The sequence below is a fragment of the Bacillus rossius genome, chromosome 5 (genome assembly GCF_032445375.1).
Source record: "Bacillus rossius redtenbacheri isolate Brsri chromosome 5, Brsri_v3, whole genome shotgun sequence".
NCBI classification, from domain to species: Eukaryota; Metazoa; Arthropoda; class Insecta; order Phasmatodea; family Bacillidae; genus Bacillus; species Bacillus rossius.
The window spans coordinates 68,061,266-68,081,667 of NC_086333.1; the positions used below are offsets into that span (position 1 = coordinate 68,061,266).

A 20,402-nucleotide genomic window follows, 5' to 3' on the forward strand; every position below is an offset into this window, starting at 1 on the left:
CCAACGCATCCAGCATGGATAATTTAGAAAAACGTTTCACACTATGCCTATTGAGGTGTTTAAGAATACCTTTTGGGCCGTCAAACACTATATTTTATTTTTGCACTAATAAGTGGTCGTATAAAATTTGTTTTAGCCAAGAAAGCGATGCTACATTTCTAGGAACAAAAAAAAAAACGTTTCCTATTTCCAACTAGGATTGTAACAATTTGTACACATATTTACAATAGTGCTAGTGTGTGTTTTTTTCAGTATGTTATTGTGTACGTTTTCTTTATGGCTTGAGTGAATAATGGGATGCATTGTTTCATATTTCAAGTGAATTACTGGAAGTGTGAAGTTTAACTTTTAACGTGAGCGCAACCATATTTAAAAAAAAATTCCTCTCCCTCCCCCCCCTTTTTTTTACAATCCTAGGTGCCACGAGACAATCTGAATGAACGTAGGTGTGAAAGCAGATAGCGAGGCCGAAAAAGCGTGAACTCGCCCTAAACAAACACCCGTAGGGCTGTTTGATGAATATCTTATCTGCAGCAAGACCATGCGTGTGTGTGTGTGTGTGACCCAACCCCCTCCACGTCAACCAACACCGCCGGACCCTATCTCGTCTTCGTCATTTACTGCTGTTGACAGTGGCGCCGCCCCGCGGGATAGTTTCCAAGCAGCGGGCTCGCTCGGAGCAAACAGGGGACGTCGCTGTTTATCCTCGACTGCGCCAGAGGGGGTTGTCGGCGGTCCTCCGCCCACGCCGGGCGAGAGAAACAAACGCCATCGCAACACCCGCGCAGCCAGGAATGGTTAGGATGCGAACGGCATGCTGTAAAGTAGTTGAAAGGCCTCCACCGGAACCGGACCACGGGTTCACTGGGTGCTTTGAGGGGTCCCAGCGTGATGTTGGGAGATCGGGGAAGGCGCCAGCAGTGCTGCTAAACGTCTTAGGGCTTAGGACACAGCCAACTGTCTGGTCAGCTGAGTGTGGTAAAGGGGCTGAGGCGGTGACCATGGTGGGTTGGTGGCCCCAGCCGCTGGTCGGTGCCGAAGCTCTCATTCCCTCCCGATCAACAAAAGGGAGCGATCCCTAGCAGTTCTGTTCTTTTATAAAGCTCTGGAATGTACTATAAAAGAACTGGAATGTTATTACCACCCTACCCTGATAGGGCGCACATGTGGGAGGGGAACGTGAGGATGCCGGTGGCAAGGTCGGAATAATCTGTCACGTAGTTGAAGTCACGTTTTTAAACTGACCCTCAGCAATGTTTTTTTTTGCTCTAGCTTAAAACACCGCGCGAATGGTTGCTTTGGCAAAGTCCGACGAATGTTAGTGTGCATGAATTACAATCTTCGTCTTCAACGGCCAGTTACACCGTAATGCAGTACGTCTATAAAATAATGCCCCAGTTATAAATCTCGACAGTAACAACTGAAAGCGTCGCAGAGTCTTCGGTTCTGTGTCAGTATCCCAGACAGTTTTAGATACGCACATGCGCGAGCACTGCTTTGTTTTGTTTTCTCGCTTGCGGCGCCACCTACGAAAAATGGCGACTTCTGAGCGTAAAGCGTTTTGTGTTTAACAATTTGCTGAGAGTGAATCTTTTGTTTCAGTACAACGTCCATTTCGTTTAAAGTTTAAACGTGATCCCCCATGTGGCAAAAACCATCCGTAATTCCGAGACGACATAGCTCTTTTTCGCTGGCCTCCACGTTCACCTGACATAACGCCATGCGATTTTTTTTTTTCCTTTTGGGATTTATAAAATATTGTGTTTACGTTCCGCAACTACCTAATGATTTGCTAGAGATCAGACACAGAATTGAAGAGGCTACTGCTTTCATTACTCCGGACTTGTTAACCAAAGTGTGGGACGAATTGGATTGTAGGTAGGATGTATGCCTATAACTAGAGGTGCATATATTGAACATTTGTAAAAAAATTTGGTTAGTTTACCTTCAATTTGATGAATGATTAGTTGTTTACAGTATAAATTAAACTGTTATAATATTCAATTGAATCTAAGACATTCTTTTATGGACATCCTGCTGTATTTCAGACGTGATATCAAGTCATAAACTGGTTTTATTATCGTTCGATGACATTTTTCTGTTGCACTGCTGTGTTTAGAGCGCTGGGCGAAGATCATTGGGAACTTCGGTGCGAACCTACTCTCGAGTCGGTTAGTGGCAATGATCTCGGATCTCCGCTGATCCAGCAGATATGGTCGGTATTTCCACGGGCTTCAGGCACGTAAATTTAATCAGATGTAAATGCTGGAGTTTTATTTAAAGAGTTGCAGTTCATGTACAATACACGTATCAAGAATGTCACTTATTCTAGTGACATCCTCTTTTAAATGTATGAAATGAGTGTTACTTTTTTTAATGTTTTAATACTTATTTTCTTAATAATTACTTTCCGTATTAAATAAAATCTACTCTCAAAATTTCGACTGCTTCTTTTTGTATCTACTTTTAAATACCAGTGCGTGTTTTCAGTTGTTATTGAAATTCAACAGATAAGGCAGCTACTGTATGTGCTGCGATCTCGTGGGAAACGCGTAGTGCTAGAAGAGAAAGTAAATCTAAGTTTATTGGGTAGAGTCCGAATAGTAACTTAAATAAATCTGCATCTGGCGTTTATCCGTGTGAACCTGGGTATACCCAACGCTGACTGCGTAATGTCAGAAAAACCAAGTTGTTGACAAACTTTAGTTTGATTGATACCTTAACTATCTAACCCAGCGGTTCCCAAACCTTTTCAGCATGCGACCCACCTTTCCTTATATGAATACCTCCACGGTCTATCGGTCCATGGTGGAGTAAAAAAACCGTATTTGTATCGTGTCCCTTCCTTATGTATATATAATTTACCACAAAATATTGCATATATATGTGTGTTTTTTTAAGATACCGATTGATTATTGATAAACAATTTGTGTTCTGATTTGAAAAGGGTTGACAAAATATGAGCACTTTGTAGCAAACTGCTATTTATTTAACAATAGATATTAGTTTGCACACAATTCGATTTTTATCTTTTCTGATAGTTTTATTCGATGGTGTCTGGTAGTTTTAGGATCGAGTCGCGACCCACAAGTTTGGGAGCCGCTGCTCTAACCTAACACGCTCAAGGAAATGTCGCGACACCTGGAGAAGCCTTCTTTTCACAGACGAGAGATACAAACTCCCGATCGTGCATCTTCGATTTTTTTTGTTCATTGTAACTAATGATAACTAATGGTCAATTGGGTTAGGTTAGCTACATTATAAATACTTTAAAACACTGTGTAACGGTTGATTTGGTTAGGATAGCTACATTAAAGATACTGTGAAATCATGTTAAACGGTTTCCTAGCCCGGGATAGCTACATATTAAAAAAAGTTATTTGCTAAGCAACCAAAAAAGGATTTTACAGTATTTTTAATGTAGCTATATTTACCTAATATAACCAACCATCCAAAACGTTTTAAAGTATTTATAATGTAGCTAACCTATCCTAATCGACCGCAAAATTTAATGCCACACCGGTTTATACAATGAGATAGAATGGCGTATGACGTATGAGTAAGCTACATCCCAAATAATTTTTGTTCCTAACCTAACTAAAACTAAGTGCATTTTGGAGGGTTCCGGGTTAGGGAGGGACCTAGGTGCGTCTCAGGCCGAAGCCTATACGCCTAGTCATGCTGGGATTAGCCATGCAGGGAGAGAGTCGCATGCATCATGTGCTAGGAGGATCTTGGCCAGCCATGGCAACGATTGGCGCCATGACTAACTCCCCTCACTCTTAAATCTAGACTATAACTAGAGATAGGTTGGGCCCGGGTAAAACCTGCATAGACACAGGGAAAACCCTGGGCACATTCATGCGGGATGCAAATTGGCATGCATTACGTGTAGGAATTTACAGGAGACAGAGGATCCCAAATAAATACACCTGTTGTGGTACGGAAAAAAAAGCGAGCATGAACTTCGGGGAACTTCGGGCGTGTCTCTCTCGTGTGTGAAATGAAGGCTTCCCCGACACCTGGGTCTACTAGCAAGGTTGGTCGGCACTCACCCTGCAGGTAGACGGCGGGTCGCAGTCCTTGGGGACCGGGGACAGAGCTCACGCCCTGCCGACTCGAGTTGTGGAGCTGCAGAGCCTCCAGCAAGTCGATGCTAGGCTCCAGGCCGGCGGCTGCTACACACAAGAGCACACACGGGCCGCCGTCAGCGCTGGAGATTCCACGACTAAATAAATACTCACTACTAAATGTTTAATGAGTCACAGGTAGGGACACCTGCATTTCGCGAATACATTTCGTGTCAAGGTATTTCACAAAATACTGTAGCTTTTATCCTGTGGTTATTGGCTGAGGTCGGGGAGAGGTGTCGTACCGCTCTTGACGGGGCCAATGAGAATGTGGTCACCGTACTGCTGCACCCTCACAATTTGCATTGACAAGAGACCTGTAAAATTCGCGATATCAATTCCCTAAAGGATGGACTCCATGATCCTCTATGCACTCGTGCAAATTACATCTGCTGATTGGTTACCGATTCGTAACACCTGTTGACTGAAATGATCGTGATTCGCTAATTCTTCTGTTAAAGATTTTTCATTGGCCCAGAGTCCTTCAGATAAACTGTGGCCCAATCACTGAAGCAAAATAATGTCAAAAGTATTTGGACTCTTTCCTATCGCGAAATAAATCCGCGAATTTTACAGGTCTCTAGCCATGACTAGAGACAGGAAAAATTCGCGAGTTCATTTCGCGATAGGCTAAAATACAAATAGTTATACCTCACTGCTGCCTCTGTTATTGGCTCGCAACTCACCTGGATGACTCTGGGCCAATGAGAAACACCCAAGCAAAAGCTGTATCGAATCACAGGCTGCTGCGTTGGGACGTCTCACAAGACAGCAGCCAAATGAGTGGGTCACATTTGATCGAGTGTACGCAGAACTATGGAGTTCATCCTACAGGTCGTTGAACCCGCGAATTTTTCCGGTCCCTATTAATGAGTCGCAGGGAAGCGTATATGTAGCAGCCAGTCATCATTTCACACATTTACATTATACATAGAGACCTGAAAAATTCGCGCATTAATTTCACGATAGGCTAGAATCCAATAAAAAAAGTTTGCATTTTTTGCTGCTTCGGTGATTGTGCCACAGTAAAACTGAAGGACTTTGGGCCAATGGAAAAATGTAAACAAAAAAGTAGCGGATTACGAGCATCCCAGTTAACATGTGCTGCGAGTCAGTAACCAATGAGCAGATGCAATTATTCGCCCGAGTGCATAGAGGATCACGGAGTCCATCCTATAGGTAGTTGGAATCGCGAATTTTTCTGGTCTCTATAGGCTTTTACGATGCCAAATTAAAAAAAACGACGGTAATCTGGGTTAGAAACTATGGCAAACGAAGATGACGTCATTTGGTTTCTATCTCTCTCTCTCTTTAATAAAAAACTGTAACAATAAGCTTTTCATGTTGTCTATGACAATAAGAATCTATTATAAATACTTAAAAAAACAAGCTGGAGAAACAAACCATCGAATATATAGAGAATGTATTATTAAATATTAAAAAAAGAGAAAAAAAAGAAAATGACGTCTGGAGATTACATGTCTTGATGCAGTTTTTAAGTTACATTTGCTCGGCTTCTGGAATTCAGCCACGTTGGAGGCGAAATGGTAACTGTCACCCTGAAGATGGCGACTGAAAGGTCGACCCGAAATGGCGGTGAGATTTTCTCCTTCGACGCGGCTGAGACACAGAAACCAAGCAAACTTCGGGCTATGGCCTGCGAAAGCCTGTGATCCTTATTGGTTGTAGTTACGTCGTACTCCTCCGTCGCCGCATTGCAACGCCCGGGAACATCGTCAGAAATGGACTTTCACCACGACTCATGATGGTCTGTGCTCCGTCTCACGCGCCATGCATAATTTGAAATTGTTTTGATTTTATCATCATTTATATTATTTAAGAAAAAAATATGTAAATTTTAACACGATATCCGAATGTGGGTAAAAAAATACCCACAAGCGTTCATAATAATAATTATTAATCAGACGATTTTTTTACACACGTTATTAGTAGGGGCAGGTATTTTTCGCGAAAAGATATGAACGCCTATTAGACTGCAACAAGGTATATCCGCAACTGTGGTTTCTTCCTTGTGATTGGCGTCCGTCTGCGAGAGAAGTCGTTACCTTATTTGACCGAGCCATTCAGGACGCTTTTGCTTCCGAACTGAATTATTGTGATTGGTGTTGTAACAATCGACATGTAACTGAAAGAAAATCACCCAATAACGGAACACAGACAATGCTACAGTGTTATAACTTTCAGCTAGTCTCAAAATATTTTCGCGAAATCTGCATGCCCCTAGTTATTAGTAGAGACCGGAAAAATTCGCGGGTTCAATAACCTCCAGGATAGACTCCAAAATCCTCTACACACTCGGGCAAATGCCAACTGTTCATTGGCTCCTGACTTGTGGTGAGTCGTCTCGACTGGGTGGCTTGTGATTCGACACTTCTATGAGTGAGGGTCTCTAATTGGCCCTCAGTCCTCCAGATTAACAGTGAACCAATGACAGAAGCAGCACTAAGGTATAATTTTTTGAATTTTAGCATAACACGAAATGAACCCGCGAATTTTTCAGGTCTCTAGTTATGAGTCCGGAAAAATTCGCGGATTAATTTCGTGGACTAAAATTCAATTAATTATACTTTTTTTTTCTCCAGTTGCTGTTAATCTGGAGGGCTCTTGGGCCAATTACAGACGCCCTGCCCAAGAAGTAACGAATCACAAGTTACTCAGGCGACATGACTCACAAATCAGCAGCCAATGAACAGGTGGATTTTGGCCGAGTATGCAGAGGATGGTGTGGAGTCTATCCTGGAGGTCACTGAACTTGCGAGTTTTTCCAGAATCTACCCACTATATTACACTCAGTTAATACCTTTCGGGGAAAAAAAATTGTTACGGTGTCGCGTTGAAACTTATAGAAACAGCAATTAATTAGCGGTAACTACGATAAAATGAAAGAGTTCAACAAAAGCCGCGTGATTTCGAGGCTTTCTAAGCACGAATCTGAATCACTGTAGTTGAACACGGTCACTGACAACTCAACTGTTCCCACGATGCAAACGACACACTGTAAAAATATTTCTGTACTTATGCAAGGATTGTTCTCGGAAACTCAGTTGCCAACGATATCACTTATAAAATTGCAAGGCGTAGTTTTTGTACAGTTTGAAATTTTACAAGTCATATCGTTGCCAATTCAGTTTACAAGGATGTTCCTTGTAAAAAAAATGTTTTACAGACTAGCCTACACTTCAGCCAGTGTTTCGGGTGTCCCGGAAGTATCAGCTGGACAAAATATTGCATTGCGCAGTATCCATTTGGTAATGCATGCATTACCACCTCTTGCATACGGTAGCAATTAGAAACCTGCAAAAACTCGCATTTATGTCTGGTGCCATGCTAGAATCCACAAACACATAGATGAGCGCATGTGCTCGTCGATTGATGCCACTTTTCAAATTCTCTTCTGGATCGAACGTCATTCGGTTGTGTGATTTAAGGCGTTTGTCAACCCTGTCACACTATCAAATATTTTACTCCAATTTATTTGACTATAGAGTTGGAGGGGTGGTATGGGATTTAAAATGGCTTCCAATTTTCTCCATAAAATCCATTTGGTCCGATATCCTCAAACATGTTTCAAACCATGTTACACTTTCAAACTTTATTTATGGTCTGAGCTATCCCGAACTTTTCAACCTTAATATCAATTTTGATATTGATAGGCCTGTTTTTTTAAGTAAAATTCTCGCAAAAATTGTTCATTTTTTAATTTTTTTTCCAATAGGGTAGTTTACATATGTCTAAGCGATCGTAACTTAAATGACAGGTTGGTTAGGATAAGTCATCGTCATTTTAAACACTCTAAAATCGTTAAAATGTATGGATACTTGCAAAATGGTATTTTCTTTTATTATCAGCGGTGAATTTTGGAAGTGTCTGAAACTGACTGGGGTTCAGTGATTCCAAGGCTCCCTCTTAATTAGCTCTTGGAATGTAGAATGGATACACGTAGAGCGCGGTCGAAGCTGCTAAGTACACAGTGCCTAAAAACAAGTGACCCGCTGGACTGATCAGTTAGCATCAAGCATGTGCGCAGAAAAAGAAAACTGTGCGAAACAAGCACTCAAAGGTTATGCTGAGCCACGAACAACAAATATAAGATTTGTTTTCAGTATGTCCAATACACATTCCAAAAGCGTTCCAGTGCTACTAACGGTAAACGTGTTTTAAAGCATTATATATACATTTTTTTTTAAATTCTGGCACTTGTGTGGAAGGGGGGAAGATATAGATACATAAACAGTTATATCAATAATGTATTTTTACAACTTCCTTCCACAAATCATAGCTGCCTGCTGCACTGTAGTTATTTTTGACGTGACGTCTAATAAATCGATGAACGCCGGCTGCACGCACGAAAAAGTGTCCCGTTACGCACATTGTTCCGTTACGATGTGTCCCGTTACGCTCATTGTAATCTTGCACCGCATCTATCTCTCTTCCACTGGACTGTTTATAAAGTGAAGTGAAAAGTTAATGTGGTTTTCATTGCTTATGACAACAACAATTTCGGCAATAAAGGTTAATTATTCTTGCATTTAAAAAATCTGATTACTAGTATAATTTCAAGTATTTATTCTGTTATTATAATAAATAAAAATGATTCATTTTATTCATAAAGTATGCAATAATTTCATCAATGTTTTGTTATGACGTTTTCACGTTAAACTATCGTCCGTAAACCGACTTTACAGACAACCAATTTTTTTTTTGTAAATGGAACATAAATATTTATGTAAAATAACAGATATTTGTAAATTTGTACTTTTGAATTACTGTATCACTACAAACTAGTGCTCGCAGTAATGCTGGGTTCAGATTCTTACCCGCGCATTCATGCTTTGTGATGTCTCAGTACCTCCAATAGTTAAAGTTGTTTGGAAACCGTTCCCTGAATAGCTTTCCAGTATCAACCGCAAACATTAATAAGCAAAATAAAACAAAATAATGCACGATTATTGAATATTCGTTAATCTTTTCCATGGTTTAAAAAAAAATTGTACTTGAATGAAATATGAAATGAAATATAAAATTATGCGCCAATTTTCGTTAGGAATTCTCGGTGTGCACAAATAACCATAGTCATGTCTTGTACTAAGTGACAATATCTTTCTTGTATATAACGAACTATTTTCTTGGCAACTGGTTTTCAAAAAGGAGCATCTTTTGTAAGGAAAGAAATCTCGAAAGCCAGCGGGATGGTTAATTATGCGATGGCCGCGAGAGCATTGCAACAACAGGCGGGAACATTGGTTGATTGCTCCCACGTGTGTGTGTGTGTGTGTGTGTGTCCGTCCACGCGCCGGCCGAATGCTCCCCGCCTTCAGGAACGCGCGCCTCTTTCCCACAGGAAACCCGCTCTGTCTGTCGGCGAAAAACGAGAGTCTGTGCGTCGTCTTCTTTGTTATTGCGCGCGGAGCGCTGTCACCGGACACCGGCTGAACTAGCAGTTCCTCCCCCCTTCTCAACACCCCCCCCCCTTTTTCCTACTCGACGGTGACCGCCATTTGCAGTTTCCATATTACGGTCGCCTGCAGCACAAAACTCTGGATTCCGTACTCACGAGGAAGAGTTAGAAACCTAAAGACGTCAAATAGGTTTAAAAATTTTCTTTTTTAGTGTCAAAACAAATCGTTTAAAGTCGATAGCTCTCAGGCGTACGGCGTTTTGTAAGAGTTAATTTCGTGAATGGGACGGAAGTCGCACGGAACGGAAATGTGCAACCACGTGCTGCCATCTGTGGTGGATGGCGCGAACCAGTGTTCAACCAAGCCAAATGGAAAACTTTGTAGTATTAACGGTTGTACGAATTTTAACAACATGGTCATATTTGAATGAAATTCTGATCTAAAATCAGGTCCAAGTATTTTAAGTCTTTTTTTTTTACATTACGGGAGCCGTTTCATTATATAGTTTAACCTATCGTTCTGCAAGTAGAATTGTTTGATAGTCGACGCGCATAGCTGCTCCAGCACCGAATTCTAGCGGCGGGTGCGGAAACGACGCGTGATTCGCGCCCAGAAATGTAAGTAGTTGAGAACACAAATTCCGTACATATTTATCACGCTCGACATTATTTTCAAGAAATATACGTTCAATTTCGTGTCCGAGTTTCGTATTATAAGTGTATTTGCAACACGAGAACACGTGAATTTGTTCGTTACCGAAGTTAGATGTTACACATCTCTGGCGAACACTGGAAGACTCACGAATATGTTTGTTTACTTTTTTTCCTTCAAGCGACCACTTCCACATACTTCCAGACCCACCTATTTCCGTAAATAAGAAAAAGAAGAATAAATTTCGAAAAGCACGCGATTCTGCGCTGACAACTTATCGCAGAAGAAAACTTCACGATTGCCGTTAGGTTTGGAGGTATTTTATTTCAACCCTTATCACGGCTACGAGCCTACATGGAAACGATTTGTTAGGGAAGCTTGTAATTCACTGAAACGGAAACAGACACCTGAACAGTTCCGAATTCATCCGAAGCACAACTCACTTGTGCAACTTCGTGGTAATAATAAAAAAATAAATAAAATAAAATCATTAATTTTAAATGTTCGGTAACCTAATCAAACCAAATTTAATTTTAGTTACATCATCTAGACGTGCGAATGCCTTCTTTCCCGGGAAAAAAAAGAAGAACGAATTCGTGTAACACTTTAAACTTACGTACGTTACAATAGAAACAGGGAGAAAAAAAAAGCCTCTGAAAATCACGAATGCCATGTCAGTGAATATAAGGTTTCTGGATTTATTACCGTAGCTATCTAGAGATTTTTTATTCGCATGGAAATACGAAGTCAGGCACGAGACTTGTTTGTTTTCGAAGTTTGTTCATTTTTCTCTGGCAGTTGGGTTTCCCGATGAAATGGAAGGAAAAAGATTACATCCTCTCTCTCTCTCTCTCTCTCTCTCTCTCTCTCTATATATATATATATATATATATATATACACACACACACACACACACACGCATTTACGACACCACCCCAAAACTGATTGAAGCAAGGAGTATCGATAGTCGCAGGGAGTATCGATTTCTCCAGGTCAGAAAGAGGTCGCGGTCACAGAGTGAAACAACAATTTCACTCACCGGGGAGGTTTTCTTTTCCTCCCCTCCACTCCTCCACTTTTTTTTTTTACAACGAGTTCGTTCGGGGTCGATTGAGCGGTTTTGAAAGGGCCCCCACCCTTACCCCTCTCCATGCTTCACGTCACATCCCATCCACATCACGTGAGCACTGCAGCGACTGAGTTTGGATGATTTGGGCTCCAACATCCAACGACTTATTTGTCAGTAGAAATAAAACAAATGGCGGGCGCAGTTAGCGTGTTTTGGAGGTTACAAAATCTTGCACAACCTTTTATATACGATTTTCCAATTTTCTAATAGTAAGTGTTAGATATTTCATAACAAGAACATTTAAACTTGTTTTCTCCGTCAAAATACTTCTTAACATCAATATTTTAAACAAAATGGTGTGTATGTTAAAGTATCACTACATAGTATAAAACAAAGTCGCTTCCCGCTGCCTGTCTGTCCCTATGTAAGCTATCATCTTTTAAACTACGCAATGGATTTTGATGCGTTTTTTTAAATAGATATAGTGATTCAAGAGGAAGGTTTATATGTATAACACATGCATAATATAGTAGAGAAACACTCATAATTTTAGAGGTTTCTAATGTGATGTCTTAAATAAACACATTTTTTTTGCGCTTACATTGCAAACGCTGGCTGAACCCTACGAGATAGAGCAAAATAATGCACTACAGTATTGTACACCTTAAAAAGGTCTACAAAAAATTCTCAATGGTATATGTCTATCTCTTAGGGATAACCCACAATAACCATTTTTTATCCTTTACTTTTACCGAGAAATAATGACTTATTTACAAAGCGATTTTAAGCAATACAGCATTAATCCTTATCCAATTAAGTACCTTAAATACATTGTGCATTTAATTGATCTATATTATGTTTGTATTGTCTAATGACAAAAAAAGCTGTGAACGTTGTATATAAAGACATTCTGTATTATATTTAGAATCAGCATTGCACCCGTGCGAAGTCGGGGCGGGTCGCTAGTAGTTTATTAACAAACGAAAATGTAAATTTTTACGACGGTTAATTTTGGCAATTATGTTGGCAAGTCGTAAGAGCCAATAGTGGCTTTGTTTACAGAAGACAGTAATCGGTTTTTGGGATACATAATATAATAAGTATATTGCGAATTTAAGTCTGTGACTATTAGTTGTCTCATAAGTATTTATTAATAGGTTTCATGAAGTAATTAAACATATATATAATATATATATAACACTAACACTGTAAGAATGCTTTCGAAACTGTCTGCTAAAGATTTTTCCATTCAAACTTTCCAGCGAATACCAAGCCGAATTATAATAGTAATTTTAGGATTATATTTATTAATATAAAGTTTAGTAAGGACTGCTGCAATTAATTAGCCACAATAAAGTTTTCCAACATCTAAATAAATCATGAAAGTTTTGGCTTCAGGCGAAAATAAATGATACAAAGGCTTTTAAGAAATATGGACTAACCAGTTTTTTCAACTGCAAACGATATATAAATATGTTAATTCGACACCTTATTATGCATAACTGTAAAGTTAGTCACCAGTTTGAATTCCATCAATTATTTTTAATCAGTAACAAAAACATAATTATTCTTTTGAAAGCGCAGCACATTGTGATGGATATTCTAAAAAAAAGTAAAGAGTGGCGGCTGTTAATATTAGACTACAATAAAGTCAGCCATTTTTAAATTAGACGCCAAAAATATATTAAAGAAGTTTTGATAACAATCGTTCAATTAGTTCGAATCAAGTTAATGTTGCTCTAAATCAGTGAAAATGGTCTGCGGATTTGTCAAAACTGTTCCACTTGAATCAATGGGTTCCTGCAGTTTGTTTCAGTAACTGAATGCCACCGTTTCATCAGTAGATTTAACAAATTTTCCTGTGAGTTCCATTCTTTAATCTAATTTTCCACGGCGTAATCGAATGATTAACAACCCGCCCTTTCGCAAAATTTGACTGATAAAAATATAGTGACTTAGCTACAGAATGTGATAATAAACACAATAAAGCTTCTGCCTGTAATGTACGTTGACTAAAATAATAACTGTTTTGAGAGAAAATCATTTGAACATAATATTACGAGGTTGGATCCGGTGTTAGCATTAGAATTACGACCATTTTCTACAGACATTTATAATAGGGTAATGCATCATATTTGAGCAAACATAAACCAATTAATTCATCCTTAGATTCCACTGATGACATAAAGATCTATTTTGAACGAATGATTACGTAGAGAACCCTGAAATTGTTATATTCCTGTTATCTGTGAAGTTTCGCTTCTAACGAGCGTAGCAACCACACACCCATGATTTTTATTTAGGCGTAAAGGCAATCCCAATGACTACTTCAGATATTGTTTGAATTTCTTTCAGAAAAAAAAAATATTTCATCTGGCTTTAAAAATTCTCACAAATTTTCCGAATTTTTAAAGGCTAGGCAAAATTAAAATATATATATATATATATATATATATTCGTCTGAAATGAATTTAAACTCTATCATGCAATAGCCAGTATGATTGGCTTTAAGCTTAATTTTTTTTCAATTACATAATCCATTAAATTATCTTTATTTATAGGCCTCAAAAACGTTTAAAGTGTAGTTTTGACAGCTTCTTATGCAAAACGTATGCGATTTATATCATTGTTTTACATTATGCCTAAAAGCTGCTTTACTACCACTTGAAAAAAAACGGTTCCGTGATAAATGTTTTTTTGGCTTGACATGGCATGAGACTTATCTTATTCTACTTGTTGAATTAAACACTCGTGAACTGGTGTGATAATAATCATGACAGTTGTGAAATAAGTTGTTGCCTCGCGGCGCTTACAGACAGGAAGTAAATACGTGGTTTGCAACACGGTGTAGAAGGTCCGGGTGATTTGATTTATGCCCTGACATATCAAAATATAGGGATACATATTTGAAAATCACAATCATATCAAAGAGGCCTTGATATGAGATTACGAGTTGAATTGAAAACTAATGTATCAATTTTAACTGATTGTTAACAATATAAACGAATAGAAATGTTCCCAAATAAAGTTAAATAAATGAAATTTAGTGAAACTACATGAAATGGAATCGAAATAATCCACAATTAATGAAATAAAACGATTTTAATCGAAACGAAGCCAACGAATCGATCTTTTGAATTTTAACTAAATCAATCAAAACAAAATATTTAAATATATTGATAAATAGAGCTAGATTAAGAAGGATGCAGCATTTCATGAAGTGAATGCGTATTTCACCCAAAAACATGAGGGGTAAGCACCATTCAAGAACAAACAAAGGTCGTAATGTTTGTAACGTTTATAAGATGCCACGCGACCGTTCTCGAGAGACATTGGTAGAGACATGCAAAATTCGCGGATTCATTCGGTGATAGGCTAGAATTCAAACTAACATACCTCTTAGATAATTTTTCTATTGGCTTACTGTTCATCTGGACGAATCTCAACGAGTTATAAACCCTTAACCAAAGAAGGATCGAATCGCAGACAAACCAGCTGAGACGACGACTTACAAGTCGGCAGCCAATGAACTTGCGTTATTTGCCCGAGTGTACAGGGGTATGCGCAGTCCATCCTGAAGGCCATCGAAACCGCGAATTTTGGCAGGTCTCTAGCCATTGGTTATCTCGCGGCCTGGAAGGTCGGGTCGGAAAGTGTTCGGGTCAGCGGGAACGCGCAGCTTCCGGGGTCCAGGGGAGTCGCTGAAAGGGAGAGGAAAGTGGAGGAGGAGAAGGACGGCGGGAAGAAGGAGAGAGGCGGAGAGAGGAGGAGGAAGGAAGGGCACAATGAGGGAAGTGCTGACGGCCGCTGGAGCAACGGCGCAACCCCTCGGGAAAGTTGATCGATAGCCGCGCGAGAAGGGGACCAACCACTATGCGCCCGAGGAGGAGGATGTCTGCTGTAGCGTCTTGCGTCCCTCCGGCCGCACTTCCCCCACTCCGCGGGTCCAGCGACCTCACTATCCCAACTTCACTGGCTGCTGACTCGTGGATCGTGCCACCTGGGGAACTTGTGATTCGTCACTTATTAGGGCCTCCATTTGGTTCCAGAATCCTACTGAAAATTCAGCCAAAAAGGTGCAACTATTTTAATTTTAGAACAGCACGAAATGAATCCGCGAATTTTTTCCGTTCCTGTCTCTACCTATTTCAAATAGTCACGTGACCCAATTTCGCTTTTTTCAACTCCGGACCTACGTTTGTTTAACCTTGTACGAGTACTGGATGTATAAATATAAAAAAGAAGTTATTACTTTAAATAAATACTATTTCGTAAATGAGGTACGATAATAATTGTTGATTACGTGTAATTTTGTAAGATTTAACAATTTTTGAATATATTACTTCTATAAGTGTAAGTTTAGTTGTTACGAAAGTATGACCATAATAATTATATTTCTATTTTAAAAATTAGTGTGTTTATAACTTTAATTACAATTGTTTTTCCGCGTTTAAACTGATCTCCGGATGAACTTCCTGGTCAACAGTGTAAGTGGCACCTGAAGAATTCCAACGTTACAAAGTGCAAAACGCAAAAAGCAATTCACAAAGTACCTTAACGATAAGAATACGCGCGAAGTAGAGTGGTTGAAAGCGACCAGGATGATCTCTACATACATGCACACAAACAAGTGGGTGTCTCTTGTCCACCGGCCGAATCGCACGTGTCTGTGTCGTTTGATTTCTGCCATGTTGGTATTGGTTTCTTGTCCTTTGAGGCGTGTCAGTACTACCAATGGTCCAATTAGAACGCAGATTAATTGTATAAGTACATGCATTACAGCCTTTCTTCAAATAATGACACGTACTTTGCAGATTTCTATTAACTAAGGCTCGTTGTTTTCATGTTATACATTTGTTTTCTTTTGTTGAGTTAAGATTTTTACGAACAAATATTTTAAAAACTTTACCATAAATATTCCAGTGTCTACATTACACAGCATTGGAAACACAGACTAGGAGCTTATATAAAGTGATTATATTGGAAATAGAAAAAAGTTCAATATAAAAACGTGCCTGGCATTTTACAAATAGCGAATAGCGTTTAGCGTATACATGACAACAATTTAAAACGAAATAAATGGCACCAAAATGTAATTTTCCAAGATCGCGGGTGAAGACTAGCCTAAAGAGGCCTGTTAACTGTTAACTATGCACTAAAATAATGTTTTCCATGTGAAACTACGGAGTTATCAATCGTAAGGCGATCGCTGAAATAGTTTGTACTAATATTAGAAATATATTTTAACTTTGAACAACACATGTTTGCATACCTATATAAAATAAGTTTTACGAGTTAACACTACGTATTAATTACAAATATTGGCACATAATATCACATTTTTTATTATGTTTCATTCAAAATTATTATTTTTTAAACCATGGAAAAATTAAACGAATATTCAATATTTTGACTTTATTTTGTTTTATTTTGGTTATTAATGTGCGCAGTTAATACTTGAAGCCATTCAGAGAACGGTTTACAAATAAATTAAAATGTTGGAAGTTCTGGGACAACACAAAGCGCGAATGCCCGGGTAGTTTTAAATGAATATTTCTGTTTCATTCATTAAAAAAAATTGACAGTGTGTGTGATTAAAAAATATTCTCACAGATCGATGTCAAACGTAATCGTGTTTAAGAGTTGTAGGCGTGTACTAGCCGACCGTGAATGTGAGGATGCGCTTATTGAACGCCATTCTACCAAGCACAAGGTCACGCGAGGGAACTATGTTGCTGATGATGGAAGTGGCATTGATCCTTATTGCACACCTGGTTGGTGCAGACAGGTGATATTACAGGTGAATCATTAGCTATATTTACTTTTCTGAGATAGAAAGAACGATTATACTCATCCCGATTATTTACGCTTTTAAGATAATTTCACAAAATATTGATCGATTTCAAAAATTTCATCTTTTGGAAGTCCCCATTAAGTAATTAACTTATACTATTTAACCATGGATATGGTGTTCTTGTTTTTTTTAAATAAAATTTCAAATTTTGGCAGTTAAAATTCTATTGCTTTTTATGGCAAATATCTCTGTCTGGCCTCTAATTTTCATATTTGCTCTACACATATTTAAAAGTGTTCTGTATTATCATCTCAGATGAGAAAACACTATGGCTTTTTTCATGCATTCATTTGTTACAGTAATACTAAAAAAAAATTATTTAAATAATGACAATACCCAACTTTACACAAGATTTTCAGTTAACTAAAAATAATTATTTGACGATTAAAGCGTAGCCGATTAGTTCATAGTTTTCTTAACAATAAAATGGTTTAGTTTTCTGTTTTGCACGTAATGATGTTCACATGAGACAACACACATCCTAGACGTTATTTTGTATCTTTCGCGTTCAAACCACTTTGACCTTGGACCGATGAACACTCTTAAGAAGAACTTAATCTCGTCCGGGGAGGAGGGGGGAGGGGTTGGGGGGGGGTGTGTGTGGGGGGTTTACCAAGACCATCGGCGGGATGACTGCCATCCTGAAGATGGCGAGTGAAATTTCGGCCGAAACGTCGGTAAACACCTTCGCCTTTCGTTGCGCGTGGAAACCACAAGCTTGCAAACATCAGACAGAGACCGCGGAAGCCTGCGAACCTCAATAATAACAAGCATCTGTTCATAGCGTCAGTCAAATCAAAACTCTCGCACGAAGAAATTTAAAAGTAAAATTTGCGTTCCAGACGGAAGGGCTTCGTGGCCGGAGACTTTGACCACTTTCTAGACTTCCGGGATGAAGTACCGTCTGTGTGGTTTATGGCGTACCCGTGGCTTCGACTGTCAGTCCCTAGGAACAAGGAAACATTCGCTGTTTCAATGACCTCTAAGATAAACACCACGATCCTCTGTGTACTTGTGTTGATTGCACCTGCTCATTGGGCCATATCCCCCGCGACAACTTTCAGCTTTTGTTGAGGATTTTAAAATGGCTTAGAGTCTTTCAGACAAACGAGTTTGTATTCTAGGTTATCGCGAAATTAAACAACGGATTTTTTTACATGATAACGTCTAATAAATCGATGAACGCCGGCTGCACGCACGAAAAAGTGTCCCGTTACGTTGTGTCCCGTTACGCTCATTGTACGCTTGCGCCGCATCTATCTCTCTTCCACTTCGATTGGAACAACTATCGATTTGACTTTTTCGAGGCACATTAAACTTGAAACACTCCCATTCGTTTCCTACTTTTCCTATCATCGTCCTATCCTTAACAGAATAACACAGATTGGAAGAAGTTAAACAGCAAACATGTATAAAAGTTAAAGTTGAAATAATCTCTTCGTTAAAGTAATAAACATATTTGAATTAATGAGTGTAAATAAAAGTAAATTTATCAATTAAAGTGTAGATTTCATTTCACTCCTTCTCTGTATCCATACAAAATAGTGATAATTCAATAAAAAATGATTCAATTTTATTCATAAAAGTATGCAATCATTTCATCATACGACGTTGTCACGTTAAACTATCGTCCGTAAACCGACTTTACAGACAACCAATTTTACTGGTCCTCAGCAGTCGTCACTGAAGACGGCTGCAGCAAGGCTTGTGCCGACACGTCAATCACGCAGAACGCGGTCTCGCCGAGAAGCCAGAAGTAGTGTCTGGGTTGTCGGAGAAGTGGCCGAGGGTCGTGGAGAGGAGGGGTGGCTGGGGGGAGCGCGCCGGACGTACCTCGGACGCAGGCGGCGGTCCACAGCGCGGAGAAGACGGCGGCGGCGGCGACCGATACCGGAGACATGGTCGCGCGCGCGCGTGCGGGGGGCAACTCGACACCCGGGGCGCGCGTCGCGGCAGGAACTGACTCCCGCACTCCGCGGACACCTGAGAGCTGCAGAACCTCCCCCCCCCCCTGCCCGCCCGCACTGGGCCAAGGTCACCGCCCCCTCCCGCCATTCACGAGCCCCTGCTCCTCGCACGATGTGACCCGCCAGGACCCGCGTGCCAGGGCGTGCCCCCTTAAGGGCCCCGCCTCGTCAGGAGGTGTATGTGTGTTGGTGAGGCGGGATGATAAGCACGACGCTCGCTGGTATTTCTAGCGCGGTGTCGCCTCTAAGCGCAAGGCCCTGAACTGGCACGCAGTCTTCTCGTCGTCACAGGATAACTGTGAAATTTGAGCGGTGACCGTAACATTATATGGCCTAGAAATGATGATAAAGGGGCAACGAAAGTCCCTTAAGTGCTTTCAAGAATCTGTACTGGTTGTTTTACGCCTAAAAATTACTCTGAAAACATGCGTTTTAGCCATATTAACTATTCTAAAACTACAATTTAAAAACTTAATCCGAGATCAAAAGTACTTTTCGGCCCTCAGCGAACTCTTAAATGCTTTTCGTAAGCAGACCCCACTCGGATATCTTGAGCAGGTTTGAAATCGCGTTGTTTCTTCTGAAGCTCTGCACACCGTATATGTGCCCGGGTAGGCGGAGCCCTTAAGAAAGAATACACATCTATGAACTTACATATTCTATGGATATCCATTCTGTTTTGGTTATCATCTAACTGTTCACAACCCTCTAGGAGGTGATGAATTATGTTTTGTTTTCCAACGAACGAGGGGGAAAGGAAAGATTTGAAGCCAAGCACTGAGCTAACGAGAATGCATATTTTATTTTTAGTTGGTAAAGTTGACTTTTTAACATTTTTTGTTTAGTATCGATACAGACAACCAAATGGAATAAATCACTGAATTTGTATTTTTTTTTTGTGTGTTTAACATGACGAAATACGCGCCCCGACGGTCGTGTCTTGTCGTGCCGCATGACGAAAAAAAAAAAAAAAAAAAAAACGGAAACCTTGCAAAAATAAATTTCAAAAATAATTAATTACTTACTTGGATAAATTGCTATGTTGAAAAGCGAAATTTAAGGTACACTTTCACAATTATTATAGTGTGACTTTAACAGTTTATTTCGTTTATTTTAAATTTTTACCATAGCAATCAGCGGAATCATTTTCTTTAAATATAGTATTGTTATGCACTACAAATATCAATAGAAAATATAATATTCCTATAGGGCCTATTCTGTTTTTGGCGTATTCTGTACTGTATTTTATTGACGCATTCGGCATGGGAAGCTTTGGCTATGTGTTGGATCGTCGTGTTGGCGATCGTGGT

The 20,402-nt window shown here is 39.7% G+C and overlaps 1 protein-coding gene across 2 annotated transcripts in view; it reads right to left on the minus strand.

The window, feature by feature from the left end:
• LOC134531958 (protein kinase C-binding protein NELL1-like) overlaps positions 1-19,057 on the minus strand; it is a 114,131-nt gene extending 95,074 nt beyond the window's left edge. For both annotated transcript variants that reach the window (XM_063368056.1, XM_063368055.1), the window contains exons 1-2: positions 18,959-19,057; positions 4,056-4,178 (exon numbers count right to left, since the gene is read on the minus strand). In XM_063368056.1, coding sequence (XP_063224126.1) covers positions 4,056-4,178; positions 18,959-19,025 — 190 coding nt within the window. In that variant the 5' untranslated portion in view covers positions 19,026-19,057. The remainder of the gene's footprint in view (positions 1-4,055; positions 4,179-18,958) is intronic.
• Positions 19,058-20,402: the final 1,345 nt, after the last annotated feature.